The sequence below is a fragment of the Falco peregrinus genome, chromosome 6 (assembly GCF_023634155.1).
Source record: "Falco peregrinus isolate bFalPer1 chromosome 6, bFalPer1.pri, whole genome shotgun sequence".
Taxonomy (NCBI): Eukaryota; Metazoa; Chordata; class Aves; order Falconiformes; family Falconidae; genus Falco; species Falco peregrinus.
The window spans coordinates 38,555,042-38,575,018 of record NC_073726.1 but is presented as its reverse complement, the minus strand read 5'-3'; the positions used below and the strand labels follow the sequence as shown (position 1 = coordinate 38,575,018).

The 19,977-nt window shown below is 36.3% G+C and overlaps 1 protein-coding gene across 6 annotated transcripts in view; it reads left to right on the top strand.

The window, feature by feature from the left end:
* The window catches only part of TBK1 (TANK binding kinase 1), a 29,431-nt gene extending 10,644 nt beyond the window's left edge, over positions 1-18,787 (top strand). For 3 of the 6 annotated variants that reach the window (XM_055808477.1, XM_055808478.1, XM_027793409.2), the window contains 15 exons: positions 211-321; positions 2,099-2,278; positions 3,792-3,988; positions 5,212-5,270; positions 6,444-6,535; positions 6,970-7,071; positions 9,726-9,804; positions 10,674-10,795; positions 10,923-10,999; positions 11,355-11,394; positions 13,604-13,705; positions 13,793-13,889; positions 14,928-15,034; positions 15,376-15,447; positions 16,251-18,787. In XM_055808477.1, the coding sequence (XP_055664452.1) occupies positions 211-321; positions 2,099-2,278; positions 3,792-3,988; positions 5,212-5,270; positions 6,444-6,535; positions 6,970-7,071; positions 9,726-9,804; positions 10,674-10,795; positions 10,923-10,999; positions 11,355-11,394; positions 13,604-13,705; positions 13,793-13,889; positions 14,928-15,034; positions 15,376-15,447; positions 16,251-16,302 (1,489 nt within the window). In that variant the 3' untranslated portion in view covers positions 16,303-18,787. Of the gene's footprint in view, positions 1-210; positions 322-2,098; positions 2,279-3,791; positions 3,989-5,211; positions 5,271-6,443; positions 6,536-6,969; positions 7,072-9,725; positions 9,805-10,673; positions 10,796-10,922; positions 11,000-11,354; positions 11,395-12,325; positions 12,488-13,603; positions 13,710-13,792; positions 13,890-14,927; positions 15,035-15,375; positions 15,448-16,250 lie in introns of those variants that run through there. The other 3 variants (XR_008747822.1, XR_008747821.1, XR_008747823.1) reach the window with 3 other exon arrangements.
* The last annotated feature ends 1,190 nt before the right edge of the window (positions 18,788-19,977 follow it).

Here is a 19,977-nt window from a genome sequence, read left to right as displayed (position 1 = left end):
GCCAGAAGTGTTTCCTTTTCACTGTGTACTATTTTAGCACAACTCACTGTCAGCTTGTAAGTAAAGCTTCCCAATTACTGCACCATCTACAAATGCAGGCCAGCCTGTTGTTTAGATTTATATTATTGATACCCCTTTGAGAAATAGTTGTTAGACCTATGTATGTGTAAGAGGTAGTAGTTAAAAGTGTATTTTTATAATGTATCGCAGGTATAAAATAATCACTGGAAAGCCTTCTGGTGCTATTTCTGGAATACAGAAAGCAGAAAATGGACCAATTGAGTGGAGTTGGGAGATGCCTGTTTCTTGTAGTCTTTCAAAGTAAGTTTGAACTTCTCACAAAATGTCTCAGTGCTGCTTGATTGGGCTTTTCCAGTTATTTTGTCAGGATGGGGTCTTTGGAACAGAGATCTGTCTATTGCAGTTGTTTTCTTTGAACTTTTCAGTAGATTGGTACAGTCTGCTATTAGGTTGTCAAATATTTTTTGTTTCCATCTGTCCCATAGTTTTATGACTGCTAATTTACAAATGAGCATCTGCAAATCTGAAGTGCTATGAGTAGAAGAAAGATTATTACTATACATTCTTCACCCTCAGGAAAGAGTATGATGTTGTAATAACCTTTGAATTGATGGTCCCCCCTTTCTTGGAAAATATGTGCCTTCAGACATTACAAAGATTAGGCAGCAGAAGGGAAATTATAATAAAATACAGTTCAGAGACTTCTATTTTTGCCAGAAAAAAAATCATATCACATTTTAACATAGTCTCATAGTATCTTTTAAATTTTTTTATCATCATATTTTTGCTTCATATGTCATAATACTAAGTGAGAAGAGCCATGGAAGATCTGATCTCAGTCTGATCTTAAAAACACTTCCCATAACCCATTTATCTGTTTATCTTCCTGAGACTTCTTCGGTACTTCAAAGTTACTGCTTTTTCATGGTAAAGGGAGAAAGAAATTGTTCTGTGAACAGACTCTAGAAACAAACTTTTCTGAAAGCTAAATATGTAGATCCATAAGGGGTGTAGAGTGGAAGTCTGGTTTATATCAATCAATTCATTATAGTGTGTAGAACTTGCAATTTATATATTTTTTTTCATGACACGGCTCAGTTGTTTCTTCTGCATATTCCATATAATTGAAGTGCTTGAAATAATAAAACAAGCAGATTTTTTTCATTAAACATCTGTTCACAATAATATTTTTCAAGTAGCTTTTAAACAGTATTTGCTGTTATAAGTTTAGTGCTAAAGTGAGTTTGAGCACAGCATCCACTGACCTCTAATGGAGCCATCAAGTGTGCTTGTAAGCCACTGCAGCTTGCTTCAAAGTATTACCAGTTTTACCAATGGATTCAGGTCTGACATATACATAATGTTAAAACTTTAAAGTAGTTGTTCATGAGAACACCGGAGTAGGATCCATAAAGTTCCTGGCAATTCAGATTCTCAAAGTAGAAATGCAAGAAATTTAAGCTGGCCTTTCTCCTAGAACAGTAATGACTGTAAGGCAATAGTTGCATATTTCTCTTTGCAACAGTTGAGCTGCATGCATGGAGTATTTATTTAGTCCTGTCTCAGTTGGGATGAATTCTGTTAGTGTTGACAATTTAAATAATGAGGCTTTGCTAACCCAGCTGATTTTGATTGAAAGCAACATAGTGTGCACACACAAGCAGCTCAGCCAGCAAACCATAAATGGCAGTAGCTTCCTTCAAAATGATAAACCGTCGTGTGTGGGGTGAGCTGGGTAAAATACCCAGCAGTGGTAGAAGGTGACCTTAGCTCTACAATGCAGAATTTTTAAATTGCATGCCATTTTTCCAATGCCCGTGAAATTTGTCAAATATCAAGGAAAAAAAATTTGATAGCTGACCCTAAAAACGAAAGAGATAAAATATTTGTGTTAATGAAAAACAGTGAACATTACCACTGAACATTTTGTTGTTCAGTAGAGGGGGACAAAAAAAGCACTGGCGTATTCCTCAAGTGATAATAGATTTTCATTCATGAGACAAGTCAAACGAAGTATTGCAATTGGTTACAAGGCAGAAGGATCCAAGTAGTCTTATCAATTCCTGGTGTCCTTTAGGGGTCTGCAAGTACTGCTCACACCTGTCCTTGCGAATATTCTTGAAGCAGACCAGGAAAAATGCTGGGGATTTGACCAGTTCTTTGCAGAGACCAGTGACATACTACATCGAATAATAATCCACATCTTTTCACTACAGCAGATGACCTTGCACAAAGTTTATATTCACAGCTATAATACGTAAGTGTTCCCTCTGTGTTTTCATTACTTTGTTCTTGCTCAGGCAGACACTACTGTGACCTCAGATAACCAGTTTTACAAATTCAGTAGCCTTTCCTTGGTGGTTTATCTGAGGGAGTGAAAGCTTGTGATTCTTCTGTGTAGTCACAGTGCACAGAAGCATGTTGACCAGAAATAAAAATAAAATCATTGAAGGTCAAATCAACTGATCTTAAACTTGGTCTTAATCAGCAAGAGAACACAGACTTAATCTTACAATGTGTCTGTGTTCTTAATCGATACAAGCTTACCCACATTTGTATATGTTACTTATTTACAAAGTAGTTTTCGAGAAACTGTGTTTAACCACTGCTTTTCTTATCTTGTCCTCAAGAATACAAAAATGTGCACATCATCTGTGTCTGATATAAAACTCTCACAGGGGTTCTGAAATTGCAATTGGAACAATTTAGGATCCTGGGTTATATGTAGTTCACTTCATGGTCATAAAGTGCTGATCTTAAAAGCTGTAAAGTCTGGTTTACAGTTTGATACAAAAATTAGTGCCTTTTCTCTGCATTATTACAGATAATACAGAGCATGTGTTGTTCTCTAATATGCGAACAGATACAGTTATTTCATCAAATGTGTAAATACAGTCCTGGCCTTTTCCAATTTTTATTTTCTATTGTCATTTGTATTTTGAAAGAGTTCAAATACTGGTTTTGCAGAGAAAACTTGCTTGTAGCTCAAACTGCTATTTGTACTTTATTTTTAAAAATTATTATTATTATTATTTATCTTTATAATTATTTATATACTAGCTGTAATATTAAGAAGAGACAGTGCACTAGTGTAGCACAGGAGGCAAATTGGTCCTTCCTGTTAGTGTCCTTAAGGTTTTTCTTCTTCGTGGGAGGTTTTGTTTGTTGTTTGGGGGGGGGGGTTTTTTGAGCGGGGGAGTGGGGTGGGGAAGGTTTATTATAAATTCTTACACCTTGTATCCATTGATTGCTGGAAATAAAATATCAGAGTCTCTTTGGTCTTCCTTATTACTCCTGTTTTAGGAGATAAATCTAGCTGTCTGTTAGCTTACAGGCTGAATTTAAGGTGCGTGCTTTTTGACATGTGAACCACCAGACTTTTGGAGACACCATCCATCTCCTTTGAAGAAATGGGTGTGCCTGCGATAACTCAAGTATGCTTCCTTCCTCTCATCTGGTGTTGCCTGTTTTTACTGACCTTCAGGCCAAAGCAAGTTTGTTTACACAGACATGCTTTGGTGGAAGATCAGAGGTAGAACAGGAAGTTTGATATTTTGCAGGAAACAGCATTTGTTTTTGTAACAAAGCAACCTGGAGCTTTAGGCAGTGTGCTGCTTTTTGTTCTGCGTATAAGTTGAATGCTTTATGTGTAAAACCCATTCTTAATTAATCGGAAGTAAAAGGGATTTTTATTTATGTAATACAAAATCTAAATTGTTGAACTATTGTAGTGAGTCTGTCTAACACTGAATATATCATTTGTATTATAGAGCTGCTATATTTCATGAGTTGGTCTACAAACAGACAAAAATACCATCTCAGAATCAAGAACTGATATATGAAGGTCGGCGTTTCATACTAGAGCCTGGCAGATTGGCGCAGCACTTCCCCAGAACAACTGAGGAGAATCCTATCTTTGTAGTAAGCAGGGAGGCTGTGAACATTGTTGGATTAATCTATGAAGAAGGTATATGAAAGTAATTTCTCCTTTCTTATAGCTATCTTTTGTAAATAGTTTGGCTTATTGCTTTATGACTTACGTCTTAGAGACAGTGTTTGCAATTTTTCTGTTGATACGTGAAGTTCTAAGTATGCAGTCTAATTTTTTTCAAAAATGCTGAATATCCAGCTCATTTTTACAGAAATAGTAGCCGCTTGTAATGTTCCTAGTGCTGTGAACCTGAGCATTTGTGTGTTAAGATGTAGTGGTGTATATGGAGTTCTGAAATTTTTTGAAGCATGACACTTCTAACAACTAGAAGGGAACATCACAGAATGTAATTCGAAGCTGGTTCTTTTGTTCCATTACTCATTAAGTGGAAATTCAAGTTTTGCTTTTTTTTTTTTTGGTCATGAATGTGGTTAGCCTTTCATTTAACAGAGGAGGTCTTAACAACCTACCTTTGTTTAGAAGTTAAGGTAGAGTCAGAACAGGAAAAAAATAAATGAAATTTTTGTATTTCCATTTATCATTGAGAGGCTTATAGAGGGTTCTATGCCAAAGCCTTTTTTCGTAAGAGTTGAGCTGGAGGACATGCCTCCACTTGAGAGGTCAGCGTTGTTTTTTCCGTATATCCTACGTACTGACTGCTTGGGCCAGCTGACACTCACACAGAGGTGCTAAAGAGTGTGGGTAGGTGAGTTGTTTGTGGAAGGATCAACAGGGCCTTTATATTGTGTCAGAGCTTTCTGAAGGAGTCAGTGAGCATGAGAACAAAAGAGGTTCAGTTGGCAGAGGCTACCCTAGGTTTTGAAAAGCAGTTGGGTGAAGTCCTGCCATTGAGAATCTCAGTGAAACAAAGTAGCCATGAGCTAAGAGGGAACAGTCTCCCATGCGAACAAACATAAGAGCTGAAGAACAGAAATAAACGATGGGCTTTCTCAGTGGAGAGAGATTGCTAGTGGAGACCTGCATGAAATCTGTGCTGTGCAGCGTGTTCAAAAGTGAGTCTGGAAAAGGAAATGAAGGACTGTTTGCTGAAGTTACCAAGTTATTTAAAGTGTTTAAGACAAAGGCTGGTTTTGAAGGTGTGCATGAGAACCACAGGATATTAAAAGGCTTGGTGGTAACAGATTAGATGAAAATCCCTGTAGATACACATAAAAACAGTGTAGGGAGGTGAAACAATCTGAAATTTTGAAGTCTTTTACGGAAAATAAGAAAATACATATGTTTGTGTTATATTTCAGTTTTACTTCCTAAAGTACATCAACGCTATGATTTGGATGGAGATGCCAGTATGGCTAAAGTGAGTAACTATGATTTTATATACCTGTCTCAGATAATGATACTGAAATGAAAGCTACTTGATTTTCAGATGAATAATGTTAATGAAACTATTTTTAAGATGCTAGTGAGAATTATGACTGACAGAAATGTATTTGTTAACAAAGGCTCCAAAAGTACATTAAAGCCGTACTTCATATGCAAAATAAGTTAGTATAATTCTTTAAAAAGAACAAACCCTAAAAACAGCCTTTGAAACTCAAGAGTGCTTTATTACTGCACAATTCAGTGATGGGTGGAAAGGAGTCTGCTACTCGGGAGTCCTGAAGCTAGCCAGAAGATTCGTAACGTCCTCTGTGATGGTGCAAAACTTAACATAAGAAAAATAACTTTCATCTTTCTCTCAATAGAGAGGAGTGTCTAAGTCTGCAGAAGAGCAGAATTTCTGTTGTCTCTCTTGCAAATTTTCAGAATCTGTGGGAGACAAGTAGAGGGTGTTTTATTCTTTTGGTCATTTTTCTAATACTGCTGAACATATGTGTTGCCATGCATTGACTTTGTGATTGCTATTTATACTATACCTATAAAACACTGGCTGCTGGGAAGCCTTGTATTCAGGCATGGTAGTCCTGAAAGCATATGTCTTTGAATAACAAAAGTCTTTAAAATTAATAAACAGAAGGTCATCAGTTGATAGTATTTATTTAAAATGTTGCAAATTATCATTTCTGAATCTTTGCTCACAATTCGAAATAATGCAGCAAACTTTTAAGTGGAATTAAGTGAATGAAGAGTCCTTAGCCTTGTAATTTAAAAATGTGACATTTTTAACAAGTTTCTTTTAATGTATGTGTTTAATTCTTAAACTACTGAGGAAATGCACTTGTAACTTTCCAGAAATGAAAGTAAATCTGGAGAGTAAGTGGTGTCCTTCTTGTTTATGAGGGACTTATTTTCATCCCTAATAGATATTTCAGCATAACTGGAAAAACTCACTACCATGTTTAGCTTTGCCTCCATAATGAGTGTTTGGTTATCTACCAACTAAAGTTCGGGCAAAGTTATGCATTTTAAACTACCACCTTCATATTTCTCTTTCTTTTATTAATCTGTGTTGCTTTGTTGTGATTAATTGACATGAAACAACAGTTAAGAAAATGTCAGATTAGTACAATGTTGATTGTTTTTTCTACAGGCAGTAACAGGTATCGTATGTTATGCCTGTAGAGTTGCCACTTCTTTGCTACTTTACCAGGAGCTGATGCGAAAAGGAATACGATGGCTAATGTAAGCAACTGATTGAATTTCATTGTGGTTGTTTGGGGTTTTTTAATTGAGATATGCCTTGATTATCAATACATAATTCTGTAATCTCCCAGTATCTTGGGAGGTTTTCTTTACTCTTTGAATATGAACAAGCTTTCTGAATTTTTTCCTTCTTTCTGTCATTAAGGAAACAAAAATAATATTTTCTGACAATAAGGTTTAGGTATTTGCAATTTCACTTTCTTCTGGGGATAGTTTAAGTCTAACCTCTGGTGACCTGCAGGTACAATTGAGCAGCTTGCACAAGATAGTTTTATGTGAGGGTTATGCTAATGCATCTCTAACAAAGCAATTCTTACTAGCACTTATTGCTGTAGGTATATTACTGTATTACTGATCGCTGGTAAGACGGCAGTTGAATGCTTTTGTTATAGATTAATGCTTCACTTTTTCAGTGAAATAATTAAGGATGATTACAATGAAGTGGTTCATAAAAAGACAGAAGTTGTCATCAGGCTGGATTTCTGCAGCAGAAACATTGAGAAAGCTGAGAAAATGTGAGTAGGAGCGCTACTGAATGCATTGATTTTTCATTATCTTTAATGACAGTAGTATTTTAAGTTATATTTATTTACAGAGGTTTTGCATATAAAAATTAGATCTGAATTGGCATGGATTTGCTGATGGCAGTACCTTAAGCAGATTTAGTAATACACTTTACTCAAATTAGAGTGTTAATTTTGCTGCTTAACCTATCAGGAACAAGTAATTGCTATTGAGTAGTAATTATACGTGGGTTTTTTCCCCTTTCTTCTCTGACTCAGTTCATTTGCTGTTGTTGACTTTAGAAGCTGTAGTAAAGCCTGGACAAAGAATCAAGTACCTTTCCTTCCATTAGTGCTTTAATGCTTTTGTCACTGAGTTTGCTTGCGTGTGTTTATTAAGGATGACTTTAAATACTGACCCTTTCACAGCTTTAAGACTGTAGTATTTTCTGCATGGAAGGAATTTTAATGTTGAAATATGACATAGAGCAGCTGCAAAAAAACCTCAATCCTCCCCCCCAAAAAAACCAAACCAAAGCTGTATTAGGGTATCACTAGATCACAGTGTGTGGACACAGGGATGCAGAAAGTAAACTGCACAGGAAATTCTACTCCTGACTTTTTTTTAAGTGCCCGACTATTGTGTTATTTCTGTCTATTTTGGTTAATTCAAATGGCAGAGGTCTGTGTCTCAGAATCGTACTGTTGCCCATATGGATCCATTTAGATCTGTAGAATAGAAAGTGGTTTAGAGTGCTTTCTTTAAAACTGGCAAAATTTATAATAAGGAGCAACTAAAGAATTGTTATCTTTTAGCATAGGAGACTTCCAAGTTTCAAAGACCACAGAAGACACTTATTTCTCTTGTCTTCCATCTCAAAGAAGGAAATGTTTTCCAGTGGTCAGACTCTTCTGACCAACCTCTTTCAGTCAAGTGCTGTCTGTAGGAGATGGGATTGCACATTGAATTCTTCCTAAAAGTTTCATTTTTTTCTCTCTCCTGACCTTTGTTTCACCTGTGAGTCCCACTCAATGTCCAATTCTCAGTCACATTCTTTTCCACTCCTGAAGTATCTTTGCAGTCTCTCCACAAACTAGCATTAGCTCCATCTTTAAGGTTTGTTATTCTTAGGCAGTCTGATATGAGCGTTAAAGCCCAGGTCTTCATAGGATTCTTCTATGAGTAGTTGTTTTCCTGTTCAACCTGCTGCCAGTGTCCACCAAATGCGGTATTGGTCGTAGGATTCCCTAACCTTGCTTCCAGACTGCTCTGAAAATGCAGATGCCCCCAGGCAGTTAATGCACACATAGAGAGCCCTTGGGTCTGCACAGTAGACTTAAGGATGTTGGAGCTGCTATGCATGTGCAAATTGAACAGCTTGCGTGTCAGAATTATGGATACTGAAGGATTTCTCAGATTTGCTCTGTGCATGCCAAACATATACACACTGACACACTTGGGCTTTAAGATACTTGCTTTAAAAACAAAGAAACAACAACAGTGAAACCAGCAAAACTGATAACTAGCAAGGTAACAGTATACCTGTGTAGCTTAGTTACAAATCATCAGGGCTGTAATCCAGACTCTTCTTCAAGCTAGTTTATGCTAGTTCACAGGACTAGTTTTCGTTCGTTCCGTATTTGGTTCAGATAGCTTCTTCCTGCAGTTTGCCAGGTCCCCAGAGATGAAAGCCACTTAGAGCTCAGAAGAAACTGCTGCAGGTTCTGATTTGTGACTAGTGCATTTCGCAGTATCTCAGAGCAGTGATTTGAAAAAAATTACCTTCACTTGTGAACTGGAGTCGTTCTCATGTGAACAGAAATTTGCTAAGTGTTTGCACATGGTCTTTCAGCCTCTTATGAAGGGTCAGGATTTTCAGTTTATTTGACTTCAGAAGACTTTTCTGGAATTAGCAAAGGACACACCTTCTTGTTTGTCCTCCCTTTTCAAGGCTGTGCTTCAAAGCATGGCAATGCAAAACTTTTATTTGAAAAGTTAAACAAAGTATTGAACTCGAGCAAAGTATGTATATTTTGAAAGCAGATGGGTTTTATGGTGGTTTTAAAAATGAAATGTGCCTGAGACTCAACAGGAAAATTATCATCCCAAATGATTTATTTGGCACTTGAGCTGTGGTCAAATGGCAAGTATCACTGTGAACAGATGGTGCTACTAACCCAGCCTTTAAGGGTTCTGGTAACTCAACCAACCCAAGGTTTTGGTAACGAGCCTTTCCAATAAGTTTTCACAGAAAAGCATTTTGGTGCATGGGAGTATTAGTTTGTTGTGTGTCATTGACTACTTTAAGTAACTTTGGTTTGGTAACCTTTTAATAATGATTCCATGAGAGGAAATAGTTTTCTACTGCCTGTCAAGTACAAGTAATGAGAATAGAATAAAGAAGTCAGGAATGGAAGTTTCAAACTTCTTTTTAACAGTTCAAATGTAGGAAAAAAATGAAGGGATTTTTTTTTTCATAAGTAAAATGTTTCCGTTACTAATGGCCACTTAAAGTTGTCAGTGTTTCATGGTTGCTGCTTGGGAAATACTGTAATTCATGTAAAAGAAAACATAGTTATTGTTACAGTCTAGATTCAAGGAACATTTTGAGTGTATTCACTGCTTGTTTATTTTGTTTTTTAACTGTGCTTTTTTTTGTGGTCAGATATGAGAATTTGATGCAGATCAACTTGGAAGCATCAGAAGTGGATGAAATTTCAGAGATACACACAAAACTGTTACGTGTAAGTATCTTACAAAGCCTGTATCATGCTTAAAATGGTGTTTCTAAAGAAAAAGCCAAATGCACAATAACACAGGTGTTTCTGTGAATAACAACCCTGACTTCTCAAAGTAATTTCTAGATTGCTTAAGGTTGTTAAAATGCTCACAGTGAGATGTGGATATCTTTCTGAAAACAGAGCAAATCCTTTTATTAGCTTAGTGTAGTGAAAATAATTAGTTCCTGAAAATACATTCTCATTTTCTAAAATACTCAAGTAAGAAATTATAACCGTGAAATATATTTTACTTTGCAGTTTTTTTCCCCTTTCCTTAAAGAATTTTAAACTACTTCATTGGTTTTCTAAAATGATTCATATACAAACACACTTCAGAGTGATCTGCTTTGAAATTTGCATTGTGTATCCAGAGAAGTAAGGAAAAATTGAAAATAACTTTACACACTGGTGTCCTGGGAACAGGTACAAAGTTCTCCATTCTAAAAGAAAAAGTTGATCAGTGCATTTTTATTTTGAAGGTTGTATGAACTGTAGAGAAAGAAAGGTATGAATTATGTGTATAGTCATTATACAAATTCTTAACAAACCAAAAAAGCAAGTGTAGAAATACATGGGGAATATATGAAAGATTGAAACTAATTGTTGAAAGAAAAATATTAACTAACAGAAGTACCAGTGTCAGAGATTTTTCTTTAATAATGTCATGCTTTATCTGCTTTTAGCAAAGCCTAGGTGGATAATTGGGCATGTTTCTTTAATGAAGTCAGTGAAACAAATGGCTCTATAGTATTAACATGCTCAGTCTGTTTTCAGCCTCAAGTAATTTTTCACTTTACTCAGTGGTAAAATTGAACTTTCTTGCTCTTACCTAGCTCTCCAGCTCTCAGGGTACAATAGAAACTAGTCTTCAAGATATCAAAGCCAAACTTTCTCCCAGTGGTTTACTGGCTGACACCTGGGCAAATCAGGAAGGCATGCATCCAAAAGACAGAAAGTGAGTAATTGTATTAGTTGTTTTAATATGTATTGAATTCTACATTGAGTTGTAGTTCATAAAACTCATTCATAGGTACTTAAGTTTATGTATAAAATATGTAATTTTCTTCCCTTTGTCACTCTAGTCCAGAAAGGCTGCAGGCGCTGCTATGTTCCATCACAGATATTTATTATCAGTTCAAAAAAGACAAAGCAGAACGAAGTAAGTAACTTACTTGATTCGCTTTTAATATAAACTGTAATGTAAAAGACAGGTCAGTCCTTGTTCCACTAGGCTATTTGTGGTAGGAATGAAGAGTGAGTTAGCAACAGTGAATACGTCTGTAGGTCTGTCTTAGTGAGATACTGCCTTGAAGCCCATATGAATGAAACAGCACTATTAATCATAAATTTGAATTGCAAGGCTGGAGATGTGGAGGAAAAAAAAAGTACATGACCACTTTTACCTATCAAAATAGAAGAAAATCATATAGGAAATGGGTAAACTTAGTGGAGTTTTACATAAATACAACTAACAGAATTAAACTGGTAATGTCTGTCATCTGCTCTGATCCTAGGGCTTCCTTATAATGAAGAACAAATTCACAAGTTTGACAAGTAAGTTTTGAAGTTACCTTTGGGAAATAACATAATTGCTTTTAGGTCCTTCAGTTGCTTTTGCCAATAATCTTTTGATTTTTATTGTAAATTATAACCTCTTTAGGATTGCTCTGTAAAAAAAATTCCTTTAAATATCCTAAATACATAGGGGTGCCAGTATATGATAACTTCCTGGCAGTGGAGTTCCTTCACTGATAGACTTCTAAATGTAGATGTGAAATACCTGTTCATTTTCTGGGCATAACTGTCTTATAGAAAATACGTTTTTTTTCCTCAGTAAGAGTGAAGTGACTTTGTAACTAACGTGGAGATAATTTTTACAGATGAATAAAATATGGGCTAGTGGAATGAAATTCTAGAATGATTTAATCTTCCCAGGAATACAGCATACAAATTTTATGCAGTTCTCCATGCTTGTTTAAAACTGTCACTTATGAAAGGTGGCCACATTAAGTGTCTGTATGTAACCTGAGTGTCTAGACTCCGCTAACAACACTTGACTAATTCTCGAGCAACTGTAAACAGCTGCTCTGCTGGTGCTGCTGTATTTGTCTCAGAATCAGTTCAGTTCCTCATATGCAAGTGCCTAATACTATCTAAGTTGCCCTAAGGTACCTGAGACATGCTCTTAGACTGGGAGGTAGGACACAAGACCAATGGGAAACCTACACCTTTCTGGATAGACAGAAGCAGGGCAGGGTATCCTTGTGCATCTCAAATAATGCTAGATGCTTATGTTTAAGTAATTAAGTTATTCTCCTAGTGGCCAGCCAGTTGAGTTGCTCCCTAGACTTTGCTGTGTGCTATATTTAGACACTGCTTCTGTAATTTTCTAAATGTTCTTGCTGTTGCTACCACTAGTGTGGCTTCATTCACAGATAGAAAGCTACCGATGTTTTCACAGCGATGCCACTTGATTTTTCCATAGTGAAAGCTAAATGGGGCAACTGCCAAGTGGAGGTGAGGTTGCCTTAAGATAAAGGACAGTAGGGGCTGAAAACCTGTAAGGCGGATCTTGATACGCTGAAAGAGACTTGGATGCGTTATTGGCCTGCAACAGCAAGGGGCTGAACTTAATGTGAGAGATAATGTGAGTGATAATTTTGTCATGTTTTTAAGGATAAGACTGAAAAACAGACAAACATTGGGATGCAGTCCATAGCTCATTTTAAATCTGCACTCCCTTGGGCAGATTAAAGAAACTTTAGGGCTTTTTCTACTACTCAGACTGTGTCCCTGCATTAATAGTGAATAACTCTAAATAAATAGGCTTGATTTTCATGGTTTTGAATACTGGTATATTTTCTACCACAAATTTCTCCTTGAGAATGTTCAGATATCTTTGAATTCCTAACTACATCTTATTTTACTTGATTCACCCCAGAGAGAAATGGCAATGGTTTTTGTTAAGAACTGTGTGCCATTAGCAACAGAGGGCTGGCCTTTGTTATATTTACCAGTAGACAGACAAGGGAGCAGCACTCAGTTTAGGTATTTTTTTGTTGTTTGAATGATAGGTGTGCGTGCCTGATGACAGTCCAGCTACACTCTACCCAGAATGTGATTAACCAATAGCTATCATGCAAGACTTAATGAAATACCAGAAGCAGGTGTTGGACTGTAGTGTCCTGGCACCCCTTAGTTTCGCTTACTGGTGCAATGCATAGCATGGTAAGGCAGTTACTGGGATTACTGTCTGCAGCACTAACCAGAATTGGGTTCTGTTTTGCTTTCCTGTCCTTATGGGCTTGCGTTTTTCTCTTGTCATAAATATAAGCTGACACAAAAATCCTGGGTTTTTTCTTGCATGTGTATTACTCAGCACAAAGATTATTCAATATGCTGGAAGTTCCAAGTATATGTAGAAGGCAAATAAGAAATAATAAGGAATTCTGTCCTTTCCATTTAGCATCCCTTCTCCTTAAATATACCTGCTCAGGTAAATACTGACTCAAAGAAGACATTTGATCGTTTGTTCATATAAAAATAATTGCAACTAAATGCTTCAAGTGATTTTTTTTCTCCCTGCTAGGGAATATTTCTGCAATATAAACTGTCAGCTCATGCAGTGTGTTGCAGCGTGAATAAAGGTGGCTGAAGGGATTTTAAGTCCACATACCTCTTCTCCATGTTTCAGAAAGTATTAGTATAGAGGGACAGGGTTTTGAAAGCAGTATAACACTGTTTGGCTGTTTCTGTGTTGCAGGCAGAAGCTGTATTTGCATGCTACGAAAGCCATAGCTCTATTCAAAGATGAATGTGTCAGCAAGTATGTTACATTTTTGGGCAAGGCTGAGGACTGGACAAGGCAAGCTATTAATTTCTTTAGTATTCGGTAATGTTCATTGCACCACTTTACAAAGGAAGCTTTTAAAAGAAAACTTTTTTGTTTTAGGAAAATGCTTCACACAAGGAAGCAGTTACTGGCTCTTACCAACCAGTGTTTTGATATTGAAGAAGAGGTGTCCAAATACCAGGATTATATAAATGAGGTAGAATGCTTCAAAATTATGTAAAGTCTTTGCATAGATAAAAGACTATTCCATATTGTTTAATGTCAGTAGTGTTGTTTATAGCGAGTCTTACATTAATGCAGTCGTATTAAAATATAGGGCTGTATGGATGTAGTATTTGGTCTATAACAGCTTCATTGCTAATGTCAGAGTGATGTAGAAAGTGGTGTGATTTTTTGAGTCCTGACTTGATTTTGGAATTTGGTGGGGGTTTTTTTGGTTTTTGGTTTCTTTTGGTGGGTTTGGTGTTTTGCTTTGGGGGTTTTTTGGTTGGTTGTTTTTGGTTTTTTGTAGTGTTAGCATTCCCCCGCAAAAATATGCAAATGGATGTGAGTTCATTATAAAGCATTTTGGGTAACTGCTATTATCATAATGGTATCTGAGCACCCAGAGGATTATCTTAATACTCTTATGAAGCATAAAAACACTAGTCCCATAATCAAGATTAGGGGATATGTGCTTGAGGATACATGCTAAACTAATGCTGCTGGTGACATGAAAGAAAATACTTTGTTAAAATTTGGATGGTAACTCTGCTGGTTGCAAACTTAGCAGAATTACCTCAAAACTGAGAGAATTACAGCATTTTCATGCAGTAAAATTATTATTCTTTATAAAATAAATTTAAATTAAAGCACCGGACAGGTGTAAAAACAATTAAGGAATGATGGAGAGCAGCATTCCACTTGTTACTTGTTTGTATTTTAGTAGCACTACCAAAATCAGTTATTGATTAGGATCCTGTTGCCTTAGGATATCTGCAAACATAACGCATAGATAATTCTTCCTTTTAAGAGTTTCTTATGAAAGTATAAGACAGTTAAGAAGATGGAACAAATCAGGGAATTATAGGTCATGTCAATAATCTCAGCTTGGAGAATATCAGCTGCTTTACTAATGTACTGATTTTATGAGGCATCATAGCACTGGCAAATTTAAAGAAAGATTTTAAGGTGGACATCAAGGTACATATGACAACTTCTGTTGCAACTTAGATTTCCTTTTTGTCTGTTTCAGTTACAAGATGCTCTGCCGCAGAAAATGTTTGCAGCTTCTAGTGGGATGAAACATACAATGAACACAGTCTATCCAAGCTCAAACACATTAGTGGAAATGACTCTTGGGTAAGAATTTCATAATTGGATTGATGTAATATTCTATACCTGTTGTACAGGCGAATTGAAAAAAACGAATTTACAGCTGACTTAGTGATTCCTGTATTAATAGAAAGAGTTTTATATTGCAGAAAAAACTTTATGTTGCTACAGTGGCGGTACAGATTTGGAAGTGAGTAGGAGACAATAGTAATCTATTATCTGCCACTTTTAATAAATAAGCAACCTGTTGTCTGTCCCTTATTTTAGTATGTAATGACAAGTTGCTGAAAGTTGTGGTGGTGAGTGATCATGGCAGGTAACTGTCCCTATAAAAATTGTAACCTTTCTTTCACTTCTTGTTACTACAGTATGAAGAAACTAAAAGAGGAAATGGAAGGGGTTGTTAAAGAGCTGGCTGAGAACAATCACATTTTGGAAAGGCAAGCAGTTGTTTTCCCTTTTTGGGCTGATAATAGGAATGGGCTTAATTTGGTACATTTGAACTTAAACTAAGGGACGATTCTGTAATCTCTTTAACTGTAAATATATTTTGAACTGTTGATCAGAGATGTAACAAAAAAAACCCCAAAAAGTATTGAAAACCTCTAAACATTATTGTAAAATCATTCTGACACAGCATTTGGGGCATTTTTGTTTCATGTTACTTATGTTTAGCTAACAAAAATACCTGTTGCACAGACAGATTAATTCTGAATTTAAACACAATACTGTTGCAGCAATCAAGTGTTGTGCAACACTTTTAACTTTTAAAAGCAATCTTTTAACTCCTCACCTTTAGCCGTAATTTTTACAACTGTGGAATTATACCAATCTGAATGAATGATTTTGCAGTTTTCAGATCACTTAAATTAAGTGAAGAGAAAGAGGCGAACATATTTCTTACAGTCCTGAGAGGGTAACGTTGTTATCACATACAGACTGACTTTGCATTTTTCCTGTGTTGATGATAAAATAATGATTTCCTGAAAGCTTCAGGGTAAATTTCTGGTGGAGCTCTTTAGCTTCAAGCTGTAATGGTTTGGTTTTGTTCCCCAGCCCCAGGCCCATACTTGGAGCATAGCATCTTCTCTTCCATCTTCTTTTCACATACAAAGTTAGATACAAATATGTGTGTTGGCATGTGGCAAGGGAAAGGCAAACCCCATAAATAAATTATAATGAATTAAGGATTGATTCTATAATCTAGTCATTCACTGAAGAATATACTGGTTTTTCATTTTAGATTTGGTGCTTTGACTATGGATGGTGGCCTGCGGAATGTGGACTGTATCTAGCTTTCAAAAGACCTGAAGAGGACTTGTAAATTTTTTGAAAGGAGAAAAAAAAATAACGTTGGGACATTTAAAGGTGGATAATAAATCTCTGTCCAGGTTTTTTTTCCCTCTACAACTGTAGTATTTAAAAAAATGTAAATATGTATAATATGTAAATATAAAAGAAATATATATCTTTTTTTGGTCAATGTGAGGATAGAATTACTGCTGGCAGGGAATTTAGCCCCTTGGAGGATCTCTGACTAAGTCCTAAAGGAAAAAGTGTTGTTGATGAAGTTGACATTTTTGTTTGCTTTGAATATTGCCCGTTTTTCAGAATGCAGTTTAGTCTTTATTGCAAGAAGACTTGCAGAACTCTAAGCATCATGAATAGTCTTTAAAAGGGGTTTTGGATTTCCTTTAACCACCACTAGTATTTTGGAGTCTAGCTGAATGACTGTGATCATCACAGAACATGACAATTGTTTTAAATGAGATCTTTTTAAGTAAGTGTGAATAGGGACTAAAAGCGCAGATAGGACAGAATGGAAATGCATTTCTCTTTCCTTCACATCCAAACTGTTAGTTCACTTTTACTTGAGAAAACAAATTCACGATATTTTTTTAAGTTCCTCTCTGTATTTGGTGCCATGATACCTGTAATCATTTGACTGCTCTGTATATGGAAGTTTTGCACTCCGGGTTGTCAGACAGAATGTAAAAATTCCTTTTTCAGAGTACAGCATTTTCAGAATTGCCCCGAAATCATGTTGCTCACCACAAGAGAAGTGGGTTCTTAAAATAGCTTTTTCAGAATCCTGTTTGCAGGCATAATTTTTTTAAAAGGTTAAGGAGAATTTGTGGGCAGTCAGCAGACTAGATAGTGTCATGCCTCGGTGGTAACTGATTATTGGAAAAATAAATTGCTGGTCTGGATCTTGAAAAGGGACCACACCTGCTGCTGACTGAGATATCAAACTTAGGTGGAAAATTTAGTAAGACTATGTATTTATTTTCCAGTATCAGTTGTTACTACTTTAAGTACTACATGATCAGGTTGCAGAGATGCAGAATAAAACAGTCTGCTCCAGTATGTGTAGGAAGAAGAAAGAGGAAAACAAACAAACAAAAACTCAGAAAACATTTGTCACTTTACTTGGATACTACAGGTGTACTTACTTGTTTCAGCTGAAGAGCATGCAAATATTACGGGATTCATTCTTTCTTTGTGGAAACTTGGTCATGGATGTTCAGTGGTGTCCAGTAGTACTTCTGATTGCTCTGTTACATCTGCAAGATGATCTACACCAACTCCAGAATTTTCTACAATTAATGGTAAAACATTTAGGTATAAACTAAACAGCAGTAACCTGTAATAGCATCTGAGTTTTGTGGTGCTTACTCCCTGTTTATCTGTCCGGGTCAGAATATAAAACATTTTCATTGAATTTTTTAAAAAATATTTGATTAGAAACTTATGAAATTTATAATTGATTCTTTTATTGTTAAAAGAAGAGGAAATTCACTGCCTTGATGTCCAAGACCTGCTTTCCAGTGTTCTTGGTGAGAGTCAAATATTAAAAGGGAATTCAGATCAGATATTTTTATACCCACATGAACAGCTTCTTTCTTTGAGAGCTTTGCCCCAAAAAAATCTAGCTATGCAAAAGGCGTGCAGCAGTTTGTTACATGTTTTCCTTGGTTAGCCATGGCATTCTTAACTGTTTGTTTTAAAATAACGGAATCATGTCTAACTGGAATGTTTTAATGCCTGCTTACACATTTGTTCATTCATGTCTGCAGTCTCACTGAGTGTCATTTAAATACATGCGTAAGTGTTAAAAGGACTGGGCTCTCAAACTGTGCATAACTTCTGGTTTTTTCCAATGGTAAGTTTGTAACACTTTGTTTCAAAGGTTCTTAATCTTGAAAGGAATCAAGAGTTAGTTGGAATATATAATTTTCAACTTCTTTATACTGAAGCAGTCTGAAAAAAATTAATTGTAGTAGTAATATAGTCTGTATATTGAAGTATGTGTGGCATTCTTTTACACGGTTGAAAATGTTTTGTTATATTTTATGTTCATTTTAAACATTGCTGGGTTTAGTGCTGCTAAATACATCAGTAATCTTAATCTTGTTAAAATTTCTTTTTCTGAAGCAATTTTAACTAAGCAGTAGCTAAGGAACTTGAAGGAATCAGTTCATAATCTACTGATTACATTCTTATGAAGCAAATACATTTTTCAAGTCAAAGCAAGCATAGTGTATAATACCATCATTTTTTTGGCTCAAACTAAGTGTCCTGATTCTATCAGTCATGCCTACTGATTTGCCAAAAGAAGTAATAGAAAGTAATACATGGTTCTTCCTCCTGAAGCTGGTTTACAGTTTTGGGGGTTTAGCTTAGTATGTTTATTATCTGTTACTTGAACAAACCTGTCTTCATGTGAATTGTGAAAATGCATGAGTGAATGACTTAATGGCATAAAGACATCATCAGCCACTTACTGTCTGGTGTGTACTGTGTCTTTCCATAATTTCACTTCCTGTTAATTTCAGTACTACCTTATAATTTTTATTTCCCTGTAAGTACAATACAAAGCCTGAAACCTGTAGCAGCAAATCGCAGTTTAGCTTGCATTAGCCGGCTCTCCAGAAAAGTTCTCCTGTCACTAGCACCACTAGCACAGGCTGTATGGTAGAGCCACTAATCTTTTTTATTTATTTTTTGACCACTCTGCTGATCTGTGTTCTGAACAATATTAGTTCTCTGTAATGGTAGCAAAATTCCTAGTCTCTCTACTCGGTGTGGAACAGTCAATACTAATTTAGTTAATCACTGTAGAAGTGGTAATGCTAGAGTAATTTTGGATCTAATACTATGGCAAGGATTAAAAAGGCTGAATGGGGTATTAAGCTTGAAGCCTAGAAGAGGGGAGATGTGGAATAAACTGCCATTGCATAAACTTGTTTGGGTTAAATTAAACACAGATTTATTACTAAGTAATTGCATAGCCTGCTGTAACTGTGAAATCCCTCCCGGGGGGGCATGGAAATTAGTTTGGCTAGCCACATTTGGTTAGCTCAGCCAGTGATGGCTTCTAGCAAGGGACCTGAAAATCGGTGGGGTGGACGCTCACCCTGCTCTGTGCAGAGGGAAACTTGGTTTACCTGTGACCTACTCAATGATGAGCGCTTCTAAATTGGCTTATAAGAATAAGATACTGGTTACCTGAAGATAAGTTAGGGGAGAAAAAAAAGAATGGCTAGGGTCTGGAAGACTCACCAGAAGGGGGACTGGGAAATAATGGGAGTTGGTTGGCTGAAAGAAGAGAAGATTGGAAGGGGGGTTGGGGGACAAAAGTCTTCAGTTATCTAAAAGCTGTTACAGAAGATCAGTGTTAACCACCGTGACTCTGGTGAGAGGAGTAGAGATTAAATTGTAGTGCAGAAAACAAAAAACTCTAGACAATAAATTTGGGAAAATGTAGTGAAGAGAGTCAAGTGCCGGAACTGCACAGGGTCGGTTGCACAGGGTTTTTAAGAACAGGGTAACTGCTGGGAGCTCTGGTGGCTGGTCCTGACGTTGCCAAGGCTGCATGACCTTTTAATTTTCTGTGCTCTGAACAGCTTTTTTTTTTTTTTTCAATGTGTTCCATTGATCACAAAAATGTGGTAGGGCTACCATCCCTC